The sequence below is a fragment of the Homalodisca vitripennis genome, chromosome 6, assembly GCF_021130785.1.
Source record: "Homalodisca vitripennis isolate AUS2020 chromosome 6, UT_GWSS_2.1, whole genome shotgun sequence".
Lineage (NCBI taxonomy): Eukaryota > Metazoa > Arthropoda > Insecta > Hemiptera > Cicadellidae > Homalodisca > Homalodisca vitripennis.
In genome coordinates this window covers 118,576,864-118,595,789 of record NC_060212.1, presented here as the reverse complement: position 1 = coordinate 118,595,789, position 18,926 = coordinate 118,576,864, and the positions used below count along the sequence as shown (strand labels likewise).

At 35.9% G+C, this 18,926-nt stretch overlaps 2 protein-coding genes across 4 annotated transcripts in view; one reads left to right on the top strand and one right to left on the bottom strand.

Moving 5' to 3' along the window:
- The window catches only part of LOC124364817 (multiple epidermal growth factor-like domains protein 8), a 111,618-nt gene that overhangs the window by 58,918 nt on the left and 33,774 nt on the right, over positions 1 to 18,926 (bottom strand). For all 3 annotated transcript variants that reach the window (XM_046820593.1, XM_046820592.1, XM_046820594.1), the window contains 6 exons: positions 18,017 to 18,217; positions 16,115 to 16,413; positions 14,636 to 14,750; positions 11,476 to 11,725; positions 10,035 to 10,248; positions 8,978 to 9,169 (listed from right to left, as the gene is read on the bottom strand). In XM_046820593.1, the coding sequence (XP_046676549.1) occupies positions 8,978 to 9,169; positions 10,035 to 10,248; positions 11,476 to 11,725; positions 14,636 to 14,750; positions 16,115 to 16,413; positions 18,017 to 18,217 (1,271 nt within the window). The remainder of the gene's footprint in view (positions 1 to 8,977; positions 9,170 to 10,034; positions 10,249 to 11,475; positions 11,726 to 14,635; positions 14,751 to 16,114; positions 16,414 to 18,016; positions 18,218 to 18,926) is intronic.
- Positions 6,706 to 8,442, top strand: LOC124364818. Its single transcript, XM_046820596.1, has 2 exons — positions 6,706 to 7,032; positions 8,083 to 8,442. The coding sequence occupies exons 1-2, from the start codon at positions 6,837 to 6,839 to the stop codon at positions 8,382 to 8,384; spliced, it is 498 nt and encodes a 165-aa protein (XP_046676552.1). The 5' UTR covers positions 6,706 to 6,836; the 3' UTR covers positions 8,385 to 8,442.

Genomic DNA, 18,926 nt, shown 5'->3' with positions numbered 1-18,926 from the left:
AGCACTTGAGTGGTTTCAGGCAAACTATTTATCAGTAAACAAGAACAAAACTGAACAAATTGTATTCTCTCTAAATAGTGACATATATCGTAATTTTAGGCCGGTAAAGTTGCTTGGGCTATATTTGGATAGTACCCTTAGCTGGTCAAGTCATGTCAACCAGCTTTGCACAAAATTATCAAGAGTGGTTTTTTTGCTCCGTAAATTGAGAAATTGTGTAAGTTTAGAGAGTCTCATAAGAGCTTACTATGCATTCTTTCATAGTAACTTAAACTATGGAATAACACTTTGGGGAGGCAGTAATGAATCACAAAGAGCTTTTATATGGCAAAAGAAAGCTGTAAGAGTTATAACAAATGTAAGTGATAGGAATTCATGCTTACCATTTTTTTAAAGAACTTAAAATTATGACCTTACCATGTATGTATATTTATAACTGTGTACTGAACGTTAAAGAAAATTTAAGTAATTATCAAAACCGTCAAGATGTACATAATTATAGTACAAGGCAGAGACATATGCTTGACCAATTCTCTATAAGGCTACAGAAAACAAAAATGAGCCATATATACATGAAAATTAAATTATTTAATAAGTTACCTGAAAGTGCATGGGAAGTTAGTATTAATAGGTTTAAAATTATTCTAAGCAAATGGCTAAAAGAAAAGTGTTTTTACAGCCATTTGATGAGTACCTGGTCTGTGATAATAGTGGCTTAAGATTTTAATTAATATTAAGTATTTATTATTCTATTTAGTATTTTGTTATTTGTGTTTATTTGTTGATTTTTAATTAATATTAAGTGTTTATTATTCTATTTATTACCTTGTTATTTGTGTGTATTTGTTGATCTTTTGTTTTAATCTTGTTATGTTGATGTTGTTGATTTATCTTTGTTAACCCTTATAACGTCACAGACGCCGTATGGCGCATAGACAAACTATCTCCAAACGGCAAAGACGCGGTACGGCGCATCGACACAAAACTGCGTCTATAGCAAATTTAAGTTCCTTTTAAATCCGATCAATGTCACTAACGGTATGCGTCAACCATGTGTGTGGGTTATTGACCTATGTCAAGCGTCAAAATATAGCTGTCGCGTTACATTGTTTGAGACAATAGACGCGGTGTCTAGACACTCTCCCCGCCACACGGCACAGACGCCATACAGCGCGCGCGCTTTTGTTTGCAGTTTGGCTTCAGGTAGTGCGTGTCTAACCATCGCTGAGTCGGTTTCCTTCGTCGTGTTTTCTGTTTATATGGTTTTTATTTATTTGTTAAAAGTATTGATATCTTAGTTTTAGTATTCATTTAGTGTTTTTAGTGTCATTTTAGTGTTTAGTGTCACCTATTTAGTGTTCAGGTACTTTGGGGATTATACCGACCACACCAGTATGAAGAACACAAAAATATAAATTTATAGCTAAACAAACATGATAGAACGAAAAAACAACTCTTTAATTACAAAATTACAAGCATTTCCAGGCATTGTGATCGGTATTGTTGTCGCTGTTATCTTATCTTTCTCGAGAATCCCGATTACGACAGGCCACGTGGCATCACATGATTTGCGCGGTACATAATTGCCTTTCCATTACAATTCAATTTATATTTCTGATAAGATCCTCTAGAATTTGATATTTTACTGATAGGTACTATCTCGAGGGATGTTTTTCTTTCGTTGACATCAGCGAGAAGGCATGGCACTCGCATTTTGGGTGGCGGAGTATAATCAAGAATAAAAACAAGTTTTGAGTGTTTTTTCAATAAAGAGTTTAGTTTTAGTTTGATCATGTTTGTTTTTATTGAATTTTTGTGTTTGGAGAAATGTAGAGGTAAAACACGGAAGTACAACAAAGCGATGCACCAGCTGAACGGGCGGCGAGACTCTGCAATCACGTTATCTACTAGACTGCTCGACTTTGACCTCTGTCTGAGGATGGGGAGGGGTTTGCGATAAGACAATTCCTGTTTTATATTGACGAAATATTGTTCTACGCTAATCTAGTAATCAGTAGAAGCAAAATGTCAAATAACGATTCATGTCTGGGTGTGGTCGGTATAATTCCAAAGTACCGTGTTCATTATTAGTGATAAATAACATGTCTCATAACATTGACAATCCTGAGTACAGTGACTTTATAATTTTAAAATTTTTACTTTTTTATACTTACCATAATTATAGAAAGTAAAAATAAAAATGAACTTTACACATTTAAATTTTTTTTTTTTTTTTTAATATTGTGCCGTTTGCTGGAAGTCGTGAAAAGATATACTGACGTTATAAGGGTTAAATAATTGTTGTACTGTATATCTGCTTGTTGACAGTTTTTTATGAGTCCATGTTATAAGATAGAGAGTTGTTGTAAGAGTATGAAAGATTTTTTAAGTTGTAATAATTGTAAAAATTTGACCATGTCTATTGCACCATTGTTGCCTAATGACAATAAAGATCTGAATCTGAATCTGAATCTAAAGATAACCAGGCAGAGATTATTTTCCAAAACTATCTGTGGACTGGTGATTGATAGTAAAATTTAGACAATGTCAGTCAAAAACATTTATAAGTGGAAAGGGCCCAATTTTATGATATAACATAAGTTAACATTGAAAGCTGTGCATAAGAAAGTTCAAATAAATACAAAAAATCAATGGTTCACTTATCACTTGATCTGGATGGCCACTGATATTTAGAGAGCATGGTATTGAGCCATTATATACGTGGAACTTCTTTTAACGTTTGTACTGTTTAAACAGTTAAAGTAATTGTGAAGCATAGTTTTGTTTAGTGTTTTACTGCAATTACCCTTCGGAAATTAGGCTCTCAGAGGAAATATGCAAACTAAATAATTTGTAGTTGTTCGCTACTGTGAGCCTATCAGATTTGAGGGCTCCTGTTCTTTGACATCCTTGGGGCTGAGGAGAATGCTCCCAGGAATCTTTTCTGAATTTTTGAGATGGCAGGACAATTTAACCAAATATGCTCCTCTTCTCCACAGAGTCTACATTTGTCAGTCTGGCTAAGGCCCACCCTCATAAGATGTTTCCTTAGGGGGCCATGTCTTGTCAACATCCCTAATATAATTCTTATATCCTCTTTACTCTGACCTAGGAGAGCTGCCCACCCTTTAGCGTAAGGAGAGATAAACATTTTGGATAGTCTTAATCCTGAGGCTTTACTCCAATTAATGTTTCTTATCCTCTTTTTCCAATCTTTTACAAGAGTTTTGATGTTGGAGAAAGCTATCCCACAGCCTGGCTCAGGCCCCACCATTATGGGCGCCGCTCCCTTTTTAGCAAGGATGTCTGCTTTTTCATTTCCATGAATGCCCTCATGGCCTGACACCCAACTGAGTGTTAAAGATAAAGATTGATTTTGAGAAGTGTTTCCAGGATTGGAAGAAGCACTGACACAAGTGTATGATACCTAATGGGGACTATTTTGAAGGTGACAACATTAAGAATAGCGGGACAAGAATGTTGTAAAAAGAATAGCGGAGCTTGAAAAAACTATCTCAACACTGCAAAAGAAAACTGAAAATCAAGAAACTAAGTCTGCCACTTTTCAAGATTCTATGACGCAAACTACCCCTCCTACCGAAATAATTAAAGATAGTCCCTCATCCCTCCTACTTGAAATGTCAGGTATCAAAACAAAACTTGATCGGATAGAGATAGCTATTAATAACCTAGCTATTAATACTTTAACTTCAGGAGACAGCCAAACCTGCAATGAAAAACTGTTTAACACCTTGACAGAATGTAACTCACACCTGACTTCAGGAGCCAGCCAAACCTGTAAACAAAAACTGGAGAACCCTTTGATAGACTGTAACCCACACTTGACTTCAGGAACCAGCCAAATCTGCCAAGAAAAACTGAAAAACACTTTGACTGAATGCAGCCCACACCTGACCTCAGGAATTGACCAAACCTGCAAACAAAAACTGCCAGGACGGACAAGGACATGGAGAGCCAAGTCTTTGGTACAAAATAACAATTTAAATACTCAAGCAAGAGCATATGCTCTCCAAGCAACCGAAGGCAAGAAAGCAAATATGTTTAGTGTCTCCCTTCAAGTGGCAAAAGCTGGCAGTAAATCAAATACTTTGGGACTTCAAAAACCTGCCAACTTGGACGTAAAAATGAAGCTAAGTAACTCCCCACCACTAAACTCAAAATTAAAGAAAAGTGATGAAGATTATGAGGAATTCTTCCTAAAATACATTACATTCTACATGGAGCACATGAAGAAACACTATGGCTATACTGGAGCTTGTGATGACCTATCACAGTCCAACCATAAGTCTCAGTCCGTTTCAACCGAAAATCAGTCACAGATGCCCCCATCCCCTACAGGTGCTTTGCAAGACCAAAACACAGTCCATTTTTTAGAACAAAGACAAGTAAAAGAAAGCAAATTCAAAAATTGAATAAAAGTCAAACCAGAAGCACTTCTCATAAAAACAACAACTACAGTATGTCAGTACTTCACCAAAACATCGATGGTCTTCGTAACAAAATCGAAAGACTAACTCACCACCTTGAGGTCCTTACACCTAGTGTTGTCATACTTACCGAACATGGTCTAAAAGAAGAAGAGCTCAGAAACATAAAGCTACAAAACTATACTTTATTATCGGCCTTCTGTAGGAAAACCCATGCTAAAGGAGGTGTAGCATTTACATTTACATCAAATTTACATCAAAAGTGCCCTAGAAGTCATGACAGAACACATAGACACAACATCTTTTTGTGAAGAGTTAATTTGCGAGATAGAACTGTGTCGTTTAACTGTAAACAACCTGCAGTTATACATATTAGGCACATACAGGTCTCCAAGTGGACAGCTTGAAGATTTTCAAAATATTATGTCAAGACTTTTAGCGGACACCAAAGCATACAGTAAATTTCTCATCATAATGGGTGACGTAAATGTTGATATGCTTAAGGAAACCTCTGATAACAAACTAATTAATGACATGCTATTAAGTTTCAATACCACAAGACTACCCCTGCAAGCTACTAGGATTACCAGCTCCACACAGTCTTCTATTGATTGGGTGTGCACAAATAGCTTGGAACTTGTTGTACAAGTGGAAGTACTACAAACTGGACTCTCTGACCACAGAGCTCAGCTGTGTACCCTAAACATCCCTACAAAAGAAAAACCAACAGTTTCTGTTACAAGACGCAGGTTCAATGATCATAATATGGCAGTGCTAAAATCTCTCTTACAAGGGCAAAACTGGGACAATGTCAGGAATGCACACCACCTACAAGATGCTTATGATACTTTTTCTAAGACCCTGAATGTTATCTTGGATATGGCATGTCCTAAAAAGAAAATTAGATCTCGAAAAAAAGCCAAGCCAAAATACTATTTAAATGACGAAGCACTAAGCCTTAAAAGGGACTTTTTGGAGGCTCAGCACAAATTTGAACTAACAGGCTCTGTAACAGACAAAACCAACATGACAATCAAGAAAAAAGCATACAATTTTAAACTGAGAGACATGAAGAGGCAACACATAGTGACTTACATCAACCAAGCTCATGACAAGTCCAAAGCAACATGGAAGGTTATAAATGACGAAAAGACAGGGAAGAATGACAATAACTCAAAATTAGAACTACTTGTTGATAACAAAAAACTTGAAGACCCTCAGAAAATTGCAGACTTCCTGAATGAATACTTCACTAATATAGCAGATAACACTTTAAGAAAACAAACCAAAAACCATACAAGACCAGTATTATCTACATTAGTACCTGTTACAAACAGTAAACTTGAAGTATTTCATCCCACGTCAGTAGAAGAGGTGCAAAATGTAAAGAAGAGGTGTAATGTGTGGTGAGCTGGTCTGGATGAAATATCCTCAAAGATATTGAAATTTTGTTGTGATGAGCTATCTGAACCTCTGTCATACTTAATTAACAGATCTTTTCAACAAGGAATTTTTCCCCAACAGCTGAAAAAATCCAAAGTTTATCCAAAAATTAAGGGTGGACATAAACTGGAAGTCAATAATTACAGACCAATATCAGTAATTTCACCAATTTCCAAACTGTTCAAGAAGATAGCCCTCAAAAGATTATTGGATCACTGCAACGAAAATGAGTTGATGACACCTGACCAACATGGCTTTAGGAAACATAAGTCCACAACAACGGCCTTAATAAGTCTGCTTGAGGAGACTGTTGACCACATAGAAGCTGGCAGAATAGCAGCAGGTATTATGCTAGATTATAGCAAGGCCTTTGATTGCCTCAGCCATGACCTTATCCTCACCAAGTTACAATCCCTTGGTATTGTGGCAAAAGCAGCAGAATGGGTTCAGAACTATCTGGCTGATAGACATCAGCTTGTGGAGCTTCTGTGTCAAGAAAAGAGTACTACCAAAAATGTTCTTTCAACACCTCTATCAATAACAAGAGGGGTACCCCAAGGTTCTGTTCTGGGCCCTGCTCTCTTCATCCTTACCACAAATGACCTACCAGCATATCTAAGAGACAGCTGTACCCCAATAATGTACGCTGATGATACCACCCTTGTGCTGGGCAAAGAAAGTATTGGATCACTTCAGATAAGCGCATTTATTGCTACAAACCTAGCCACTCAATACTGCCACGAAAATGACCTAGTTATAAACACTCAAAAAACAAAGCAAATCATGTTTGTTAGAAGAGGAAGGGAGGAACCAGCATTACCTGAGGTGGAAGTGGAAGAGATCGCATGCTTCCTGGGCATTACCATCGACAGTTCCTTTACCTGGACAGCCCACATTGACAGTGTATGCAGGAAGTTGAACACTGGCATATTTTTAATTCGAAGAATGACGCAAATTGGCACTCCAGAAATAGCAAAAATCATTTACCATGCTTTCTGTGAAACTCACATAATGTATGGCATAGCCGCATGGGGTGGTACTACCAAGACCAATATGAACAGGATACTAATATTACAAAAGAGAGCATTAAGAACTATACTAGGCCTACAACCTATGGAGAGCTGCCGAGAACATTTTAAAAGTCTTAACCCTTAAAGCGCCAAACAGTTTCAGCTAAACTCTGGATTAGCGCTCATTTATTATAAAAAAATTAAAATTAGATTTTTCTTAACGCTAATTTTAATTTCTTTTTTTAGGTAACAAAATAAAACAGAAACTGCAAAAAAATATATTTTATCATATTTATTGCCCAAAATACACATGATTTACTATTTAGCGTTCCAGCTCCTTTTTAAATTGTACCCAATGCTTACTGTTTCCTTTTTTTTAATTATGTATATAAATAATGACATTGCGTGCTTATACGTAATAGAATATAACTAGAAAATAAGTATATTACATATTTAATACAAAGTTATTATAAAAAATTAAATTTACATGCCAAAAATTTGAAAACCAAATATTTTACAAATTCTTAGTCCTCTAACGGGTGTTATTTTTCTAATTACAAAATGGTTTTCAGATGTTTATAGAAGTAAATAAAAGATTGTAACACTTATTGGAGTAAAAACAAGCCTAAATATAAATAATAAAAATAAATGTAGAATTTCGGAACAAGAGCCAAAATACATAATTATAAATATAAGGAGTAAAAATATTTCTACGAGGAAAAAAGACTTTTATCGCCATTCAAGAAACTGTTTATTTCAAAAGTTTATAAATATATAACTTTCATAAAAAGATGATCATATAACACATAAAACTACACAGTAGTTTACCGATCAACTATTCGCACTGCTTCAACAGGATATGAAGAAGAACACAAGAGCTGCCCGGCGAGGCAGTGACGTACGCATAAATGCGCTTGCGGCGTTGTGCAATACTACCAAACTGCCAGCTGTTCAACAAAAACCGGTCCAGTATTGATCGATAAACACAAAGATAGTCACGTGATGTGGCACAGCCCCGCTACACTACTGTAACATACACCCCTCACAGTCTAGCAGACAAACTCTGAACTAACAGTGCAAAATAGTAAAAACAAGTATATTGCGCGTCTACGCGCTTACGGCGTTCAGAGCAAAGTCGATCCTCGCGCGCATATGCGCTTACGGCGCTTTAAGGGTTAAAATCTTGACTGTGTATGCAATGTACATTTGTGAGGTGGCACACTATGCATCAATCAAACAACCAGCTCAAGGATCAGCCCTTCACAACTATAATACAAGACATGCAACCCGTTTCAACCTCCCAGCTCATCGCACTTCTCTATATGCAAGAAAACCAATATATGCCGGTATGAAAATCCTCAACCACCTACCACAAGACTTCAGACAGGAAACTGGTGCAACACTAAAGAACAGACTGAAGAACCTCTTGTTGGACAATCCAATCTATTCCATGGATGAATTTTATCAAACGACCTGGACTTGATGTTATGTATTGTATTACAATTTTATGTATTTACTCATATATTGTATACAGTATTGTTTTGACACCACTGCATTTCTTAAAGAAATTGTAATAAAGAATATTCTGACTTCTGACTTCTGACTAATGTAGACGAATAAATAAATATTCTTTCAAAAAATGTAATTTCTCATTACTTTTTAAACATAACCTGTATTTATCGTATTTTTTCATTCCCTCCTATTTAGGAATATGAAACCCAATAATTTTATGTCCTGGCATTGCAAACACTTTTAACAATTTATATCTTTTTCATAACAACGTTGAGAAATTTTAATGAAATGTGAAAATGTTAAGTGAGCTACGACTTAGTCTGTAATGAGCTTGTTTAGTGTAAGGCCTTGTTATACTGTAGTGTTGAATGCTTGTTCTTTGTTAGACAGTCAATATTTAGAGAGTTCTACAAGTTGGATATTAGGAATGTTTCGTGGATAGGTGTAACTAAGAGCCTCACTAAATTGCCAAAAACATTACTGATTACCAAAATCTGTATCATTAGAAATTCAGTAATGGTGAGAGGGGCAGATTACTTGCATGTGTGATCTTAGTAGACTTACTTGCAATACTGGCAGAACTCCCCAGTAGTCCAGTCGTGGCAGCTGTCACAGATGCCGACTCCCTGTGCACAGGTGGAGTGGTTGTTACAGCCACAGTTGGTGCCACAGTCAGAGCCTGTCCAGCCCAGATCACACTTGCATGAGTACTGCGGTGAACCCACACAGTAGCCGTTGATACACTTGTCGTAGCAGCTGTCAAACAGTCATCCTCCAAATTACAAACAATTTTTCATATGACACTTTGAGTGCAGATTCTGTAATTTTACAGAATGTCAAAACTCCAGAAGAATGCAAATTATATAATTGTTCAAAATTTATGCTCTTAATTTTAGTGTATTACGCAACCACCAATTTTACATTGAAATCGCATATTAAGTAATTTGATGTCTATACATGTAATACAATTAATCACTAGAATGTGTGCAGTTTAATAGACTTGTTTATAAAGGAACAACTGTCGACTTGCATTGTTCTTTTTATTTTCATCTGTCAACACGTCTGTTCTGGTTGATGTCATGGATTCACCAACAAATTTTCAACTTCGATAAAATTATATTTATATGCTAATACAATTTTGTATGTAAATAAACATTAAAAACATACTGTAAAAAAACTGTTCGCTTTATTTGCTTTAAAAAAACTTGGTTGATAGATTTAAATTTTTTTCCAAAAAGTAATATTAAATTATTTGTACACTTAAATAATTTTGTTTTAATTAATATTAATTTCTACGTCACAATAAAGAAGAAAATACAGAGATTTCAGCAATATAAGTATTTTTTTATATATATACATTAACTAGTTTCTGAGTTATGATTGTTCAAAATCACTCGAAACAACCAGCAATCTCTGTATGACCACATAATTCAGGACCAATGCTCAGTGTTGTTTTTCATGTTTGTGACGCGTCCAGCACAGTAGTCCAAAACTAAGATCACAATTCCATTACATTACATTTAAAAAACAATTTGGTTCCATCATGATGGATGTCAAAATAAATATTTACTACTTGACAAACACGTTATTGGAAACAATGAAATATTGTTGGGGTACATACGTTTTAGTGCAGGAGTGCTTGCCGTCGCCGATGAAGCCACGACGACACTGGCAGCTGTACGAACCGTGCGTGTTGGTACACTTAGCCTCGGGGTGGCAATCATGCAGCCCCAGGCCGCACTCATCCACGTCTGGACACTGTGCATATGACCAACTCACCTCGTCTGAGTACAGGGACATGTTGTGTCTCATGTTCACAACTGAGCTGCATGACTCTGTACATCCATCACATGTATGAGCATCGACTAGTGCATTACGAATACAACTTCAAAACAATAATTAATGTTTTATTATTGTCAAGATCGAACATTTTTACTACCCCTCTGATAGTTCACTTATGATATAATTTTTAGGTTTATGTTATCATCAACACGCCCTCTCAATTTTATCATTAACTACTGGTTTTTAAGCTATTACATTAAAACATATGAAAATGCAAATGTAATTTTTTAGGTTTGTTACGAATTTCACCAAAAGTATATGTTTACTCAGTGAAGTCAGAAATTTCTATTGTTTTAGAAATACATTCTTTTAAATTCTGCATAAACAAAGCTTTTAGTTTTAAACGTAAATTAAACATTATTTTTAATTTTGAAGCACAGTAACTAAACATGAAGCTGATTTTACATTTTTAAGTCAGTAGATGGTATCTAGACTCTTCTTTCATGTTGATTGGTAAGGACTGTTAGATCGGATCTTTGTACAACCAGATCCAGATACAAATTTTAGTTGCAGAAAACCATATAAGGTTAAGAATCTGGAACTGGCACAACTAAGAGTAAGATCCTTGTATCGATCTTCAAAGTCAATGTGGCTTGTATGAATGAATTAATAGAAAACATTACAATTACTAAGTAATATTTATAATTTAAGTAAAATAAAATACACCATACACGATTCAAAACATTCAGTTGGAGTGAAAAATTGGCTCAAATGCATGGAAAAGTATATTTATCTTAATGGAGAATATTTTTACAAACAATAAAACTAGATTCAATCATACTTGCTTTTTCATAGTTAGGCTACAAATATAAATAGTAACTCCCGTATCTGCACCTTTAGCTGATATTACATTTATTAGACTTTACTTTACAGCTTAAGATAGAAGCACTCAAATCAAATTTGAATATTTACACAAAAGATTGTTTTGAAACATAAGCTGTTGAAGTTCGACATTCACCAAAAGCCAAGACCATTAAGATTAAACACAATTATATGATCAATGGAAATAATGAAATTGAAAGAGATGTAACTTATTCAAAAAGAATCATGAATATTTTTTGTTAATCATAATTTGTATGAGTAACTATTATGAACATCGTTAGGAAGTGGTACCAAACTATGAACCAAATAAAATAAATCGTTTATTGCCACATTACCATAAACTGTATGTGTAATGCCCATTTTTACATAATATACACAAATCAGAGAAGGACACTGACCCACATATGGCTGACTGAAGTCTCCTGGGACACAGGCACCTTGGATGGGGTTGTCAAGATCGTAGCACCAGCCACAACCGAGCGTGCGCAGGCATGATGAGCAGTTGGCATGGCGGCCACACACGTTGCATGCAGCACTGGCCTGGTTACGTGGAGCGAGTGAGTGGGGCGAGTGGTAGGCCTGGTCCAGCCACTCACGACACATGCCAAACTGATACTGCGATGTATAAACCGCAAACGAGAAACACTCCTACAAATCAGTCACACCGTTCATTTATTCCAGTAAGATTTTGAACACAGCTTTCATTACTATGTACTAAGTTTAAAAAACAATATCAGAGATGAAAATCTGAATATATTCAAAAATATTATGTTAAATTAAAAATTAAATAAAAAATAGCTGGTGTTTCAATAATTTAATTTTTTATCAATATTAGCAAAGGTCTTAAAATTATTTGCTAACAAGGCCAAAGAAAAAAAGAATCCTGAGCTTATTCTTACTGCCTTTTAAAAAAGAATTATTTGATTTTAAATATGATTAAATTAACACAGCAAACGCACATTACTACTATTTCAGCTCTCCTGAAGTCAGTACATATATCAAGTCACAGCGAAGGTGTTAAATAATATAAGTTAATCAAACTCTTATATGGTGGTGTAATTGGTTTTCAGTTTTTTTTTAAATAGTAACAGTCCCTTAAGGTACCTTTTCAGACAACAGAGAAATAGAACTAAATGTTTTAATCATTCTATGAGTAATTGTAGTCATTTTCATAGCATTTTGGAGCATTCAACTCGATGGAGTTGATGGAGCATTTAGGAGCATTCAACCTTTATCAACTCGATGTTGATAAAGGTATAAATGTTTTATAGCATGAAAGATGACTGAATATATGACATTTTGTTTTTTATAAATGAAAAAGTACGATTTCCTAATTTCATAAATCATTAAACAACATATTATTTCCTGAAGTCATACTGTAAAAATAAAATAAACAAAAACATTTCTCCATGGACCAGGTTCAGATTGCCTAACATTTCTATTTTAAATCTAACTATTTGTCAAAGAGTAGTCAAATTTTGTCTATTTTTTCTGCCTTCAGGTACATTAGATTAAAGAGTTGTGACTTCAAAATGTTTTGAAAATTAACACAACTAAAAATCAACTATCCTACCACAACCTACTCTTGTTAATGTTAGACATAACACATACGAGGTCTGTCCAAAAAGTATCTGACTGCCGACCAGTAGGCGGCCGCAGCATTGACCAGCTCGAACCGGTTATTGGAGGGGAGGGGCGAGCCTACTCCTTCCCATATTAGGCATTGAAAACGATCCGGTCACTCAGTGAGTCACAGCGCTCTGTTTCGTACAGTACTGCTGTGTGTGCGCGTCGCATTTCAATATGACTGAACGTGTTGAGCAGCGCATTTGCATTAAATTTTGCCAAAAACTTGGCCATTCAGCAACAGAGACGATTACTATGATACGGAACGTTTAATAAAAGAGTGGTTAAGGCGGTTTGAAAATGGCCGCATATCAGTGGAGACTGATCTGGTAGGCCTTCAACGGCCAGAAATGCTGAAAATGTTGAACGTGTTCGTGCAGCAATTAATGAAAACTGTCGATTGACTGTCCAAGAGCTGGAAGAAGATTAAGGAATACCAAAATCGTCAGTTTGTAACATGTTACACAAAGATTTTAAAATGAACCGTGTTTTGACAAAATTTGTTCCTCGGCTGCTGACAGAAGACCAAAAGAACTGTCGACTTGAAATCGTACAGGACAATCTGGATTTGATAAAAAGTGACCCAGGGCTATTTAAAAAAGTTATTACTGGTGATGAGTCATGGGTTTATGGCTACGACCCTGAAACAAAGGCTCAATCTTCACAGTGGAAAACTCGCGAAGAGTAACGGCTGAAAAACAAGATAAAGTCGAAGCAATGTCAAGACAATGCTGACAGTTTTTTTTGACCAGGACGGCGTTGTTCATCACGAATATGCTCCAAGAGGCCAGACAGTGAATAAGGAGTATTATCTTGAGGTCCTAAGGTGGCTACGAGATGCAGTGCGAAGGAAACGACCTGAACTGTGGACAAGCCGTGACTGGATCCTGCACCACGACAATGCGCCAGCTCATTCCTCAAATCTTATTCAGCGTTTTTTGGTCAAACACGACATCAACCCACTACGATAGCATCCCTACAGTCCTAACATAGCTCCTTGTGACTTCTAGCTATTTCCTAAATTAAAAATTCCTTGAAAGGAAAAATATTTTACGATGTTGAACAAATAAGACAAAGTGCGACGAAGGACCTGTTAGCCATTCCGCAAAATGAATTTAAGAAGTGTTTCCAGAAGTGGGAGGAGCATTGGAATAAGGTAGTGGCTTGTGGAGGGGAGTACTTTGAAGGGGACCAGATTGCAGTTGCCGCCGAGTAACGTCAGTTCATGCCAGACGCCAAGGTCGGATACTTTTTGGACACACCTCGTACAAAGACACTTCATAGGATTAAGGGTTTAAACACATATTTACTACTGTCTGTGTATAAGCAACACAATAAATTCAAATTTGTATTTGTCTACACATAGCATAGCTATGGTGGGACTCCTGGAATCTGGAGTCACACCCTGTCTAAAGAGATCTAACAAAATATCGGCGACAAAGAAGTTCAAAACCAAAATTTTGCACCAGTTCAACATATTACACCTATACTACAAAATCAAGTACAATCTACAAAACTTGGTTGCTCCTTTGTGCTTTGAGATCGTGCCTATAACAGTGTAGTGCACTTAATTGTGCACCTGATGAGACAATGAGAACACATCTTCACCTAGATTTCACTTGTGATCAGAGTGTTTCCGACGTCGAAACATTGTAAACAGTTCGATTTGAGCTTCTTTGTCGCTAACTTTTTGTTGGATCTCTTCAGATGAACATAACTCCAGATTTCAAGGAGTAAGGTGTGTGACAGCATCATATTTTAGATGCTGCACTAAGCGGAAGGTGAATTGGAGCTAAACCCAACATCACATTGTATTTGTCTGTAAGTCTTTGATACACTATAGACAGTGTAATCAGCCCACAAGGTTTCATCATAATAGCAGGTATACAATTACTATCAAAAATTAACTAACAAAGATATAGGTCATGTTACCTGAGTAGCCTGACACCAGACACAGCGACCATTGCCATCAAGGCAATCAGTACAGTTCTCCCGACTGTGACACGGAGCGGGGCAGGCTGACAGTTCTACCACTCCGTTAGTAGACCTATGCAAACCGACCAGCTAACATTACACTTGCACAGATTACGAATAAGTTACGATTATTCTCTTCTTATGACATTTGACTATATAGTCAGAATCTACAGTCAACTGCAAAAATTAGTTACTTTATTACCTTAGTTTTCCTCTTCACTTAATTACCAACAATTAATCTTGAATACTATTAATTTATCAATTAAATTAATAAAAACTAATCCTTACAGTAGAATAAATAAACATCATTTAAGTTCATTTATTTTGAGTTCTGAACTCAGAAAAAGGATGAAATATATTAACAAGTGAAATACTAAACCCTGTTAAATCCTCCCAAATATAATATCGTACTGAGAAGCCACACCTATTTAGCCTCCTCATAGTCAGAAATTTAATGAAATCTTAAGGGATTTTAAACTCCCAAAACCTCCAATCAAAAGTGGTGACCAAACGTCAAGTAGGCCTACCTATAAAATCTTGACTACCAATGTTCAGTCTCTCTTAGATAAGCTCCTTGAACTTGATATTATAATCGCCAACAATAACTTTTCTGTTACATGCTTAAGTGAGCATTGGTGTACCTTTGACTCTAAGGACCTAGCTCTTATAAGTGGTTTTTACTGTGCTGCCATATTCTGTAAATCTTTAGATCCTCCTTAACTATATGTAAACCTATTTTTGCGGAGGAAGGTATTCTAACAGTTATCAACCTTTATATTTATTCATGTCTGATTAAAGTAAAACAGACTCTTGGTGACTTTTCTCTTAGAAATGATATTCACCACTATCCTACTAGAGGCAGCTTATATTTAGATCAGCCCTACTGCAGATTAAGTAAAACACAATGTATGTATTCTTTTATCGGTATCCGGTTGTTTAATAAACTACCTCTTACCAGTCATAACATTAGTCTTAGTAAATTCAAATCAGTGATGTATAGATGGCTGTTAACTAGACCTTTTTATAGTATAGATGAATACCTGACACTGTCTGTGATAGATGTTTCTTTTTAATTTTTAAACCTATCTGTATATGTACTGTATATTTAAACCACATAAATGTTTAACTGTTTTAATTGTCTTTTATTGTACTATTTATTTATTTATTATTGAATGCTTTACCATTTTATTAAAATTTTATTAATTTATTTTCTCTAGAATCTATTAATATGTATTTATTGTTGATTGTCCATGCTTAGTTATACATAGGATACTGTTATTTCATCTCGGCCAGTCAGGTTTGTTTTTTTCACTGGAATTAACATTTAATGTAATATATTTTGATCTAATATTCTATTGAAGCTTTGGTGACGATGTCAATGCATTTTAATGGTGTTATAATGACTAATTAAGATTCTTGTGTGTGTGTATATCGCACCTGCCGCGTCGAGCACACCTGGCGTCATCCGTCCACCACTCACACTTCCCCGAGCCGACACAGTCCTCACAGTCAATGAAGTTGGAGCAGTTGGCACATTGCCAGGGCACGATTGTCAGGTAGTGCCAATCTTCTGGACCACTGAGACAGGTGGTCCGCTCATCGTTGCTACGGGGTTGGCACTCACGCATCACCTCGCACCAACCGCACAGTGAGTCGCTCAGACATTGCAGACAGTTGGTGTACTGGCTGCACGTGCCATTGCCCTCATACGGTTCCAGATACTCAAACGTAAACACCTGCAACATCAGAGACTTGTAAATATGACTGCCAATAACTACTCATTAAAAGTCAGGAACAGAAATAATTATGCATGTTTCAGAAATTGTCTCAGAAGAAGAGTTGTAATGGATGCATAAAAAAGGTAATAACACTAGCGATTATAACTTATCAAAATTTTAATTTTAACAACAGTTTGGTGCATTTGAAATCTACTTTATAATTTTGCTTCAAAAAAAGAATGCAAATAAAAGTTTCTAACTCAATCAGTTAGAGTGTCTATTTATATCTCTTTCAAATCAAGTCTTTAATATATTTCGAACCATCTTCATTTTACAATTATTTTATGGACTTAGAAAACTGTTTTAAAATATGACCACAAACATTTGTTCAACAAATAAAAATTTGTGAGAAGATAGACAAGTTGTACTCTATCAGATCTTCTTAACCATGAAAGTTTAGTAGCTGAGTTTAGTCCCCTACACTTGCTGAGATGGTACTCGAAGAGAGAGTAAAGTTCATAATCTTCAACTGAGAATGCTGTATATAATAAATAAAAATTTATTATTCATTTATCATGGCCTACTTTGGTAATATGTTTTTCACAGGATCTGCCCGTGTGTACGTACTTATACCACTAAAAAATGGTAATGTAAATCCTCCCATATAGTCCCGTCCCCATAAGATCTTTCACTGGTTCAACACAATTGCCAGCACATTTAAATATTTTTTCATTTACTTAATAAAATTAAACCAAACTAACTAATGTGTTTCATTTTCAAATAAGATGGTTAGTTTTAATGTGACAATTTTCTTTAATATGAAGCAGAAAATTTCATCCCTTCTCCACTATGCAGTGAACACTTCCTGTAAACAACTGAAACCGTTGTTGAGCAGACTACTTAACCCTTCCCACACCATAGACGGATATATCAGAATGGTAGATTTTGACCAAAACACCAAACACGAGTATATCAGATTTAAAAATTGTGTATCTTGGAGAGTTTTTAGTTCACAAAAGACCTTCGAAATGGCAGGTGCCTGCTCCTGGCTATTTTGGTTGGTAAGGAAGTATTATAGATGACTTTCACTCCGCTGCAGAAGGAGAGGGGTGCCCTTTGTCTAGCGCCACCTGCTCTCTCTGTTATGTGTGTCCTACAGAGCCAAAACCAAATATATACTATCTGCCCAGATGAAAAGATAAGATAATAGACCTTATCTCTGAAACCTTAGATAAGGAAATGCTCTGATAACTAGGAGTTTATATAATTTATCAGTTTTATTAGTTTGTACCAACAATTTGAATTTAGATCAAATTAACAGTATAGTAAACTGTTATTTTTAGATTTTATCAATAAATATGCTAATTTTAACTAAAATTCCTTGTTTAATATCTTTTGTGTTTACTTCTTAAAGCATGTTTATAATACAAAAAATTAGCTTTGAACTGATAAAAATAGTCTTGGCTTTATAGGGAAATCAGTGGATTTATTAGCAGCGTGCAAAAGGTTAAAAATTTGTGCTAACAATTTTTGAATGTGTAACAATAATTTTAAAGCCCCTAAATCACTATCAGGAGATCAATTGTACCAGAATAAAATTTAAATGTTCTGAATAGCTGACCTTGGGCGTCTCATGTGTCTTGTTGTGCAGCAGCTCCATCTTGGAGTGGGAGTGTACAGGGGGGTAGTGGCTGATGGTGATGTTCTTGCGAGCCTCAAAGTCCACCAGGTACCTGCCAGGGAGCAGCACTGTAGGAGCTCCTGTGGGCCACAGTGCTGCCACGCAGCTGGACTGGTCAGCACTCATGTTAGCAACCACCTCCTACACAGTTGACACGTATAACATATAAAACTGAAAAATCTCAAAGTTGTTACAAAACAATGGCAATATGGTATAAACACTGGTTATCGAATACAAGCAGTTATACACAATTGTTATCAACCCTTACCAATCCCCAACAATCTGAACAGCTTGACATTGCACCATTCCCACCCCAAAATCTACTGATAGATCTGTTCAGACACAGTTGACTTGCCAATTGTACTAGCCAAAACTTACGTACTTGATGAAGTTGCACAAAATAGAGTAGGTTTGGTGAAATCCAGTCGGATTCTCAACTAAAAGTGAACAATGAGTCATTGGTAAATCATGCCACAGTGAACGTGTTAAAGAGTCTAATAACCAAATCAACATCACCTAGATCTGTAATTTTTACAACAGGCAGTAAGAAATATCAGCCATTAGCATTGGACATTGTTGCCTGTTCAGCTCCATCAATTATCCCCGATGAGGGAATGGCCATAATGTGAAAGGCACACACAGCAGGGGTAGATGAACTAGACTATAACCTCAGGTCACCTTTACTGCAAAAATCAGTAGTCCTGTATTTTTTAAGTTTTTACTATGTGCAATTTTAATGCAGTTAATTAGGCATGAAACTAACCTGAACGTTCTTCAATGTTTTTAAATCAAATAAATAACATTTACACTCAGCCCGTAGAAAAACTTAAAAGTAAGTGTAAGAGCAAAC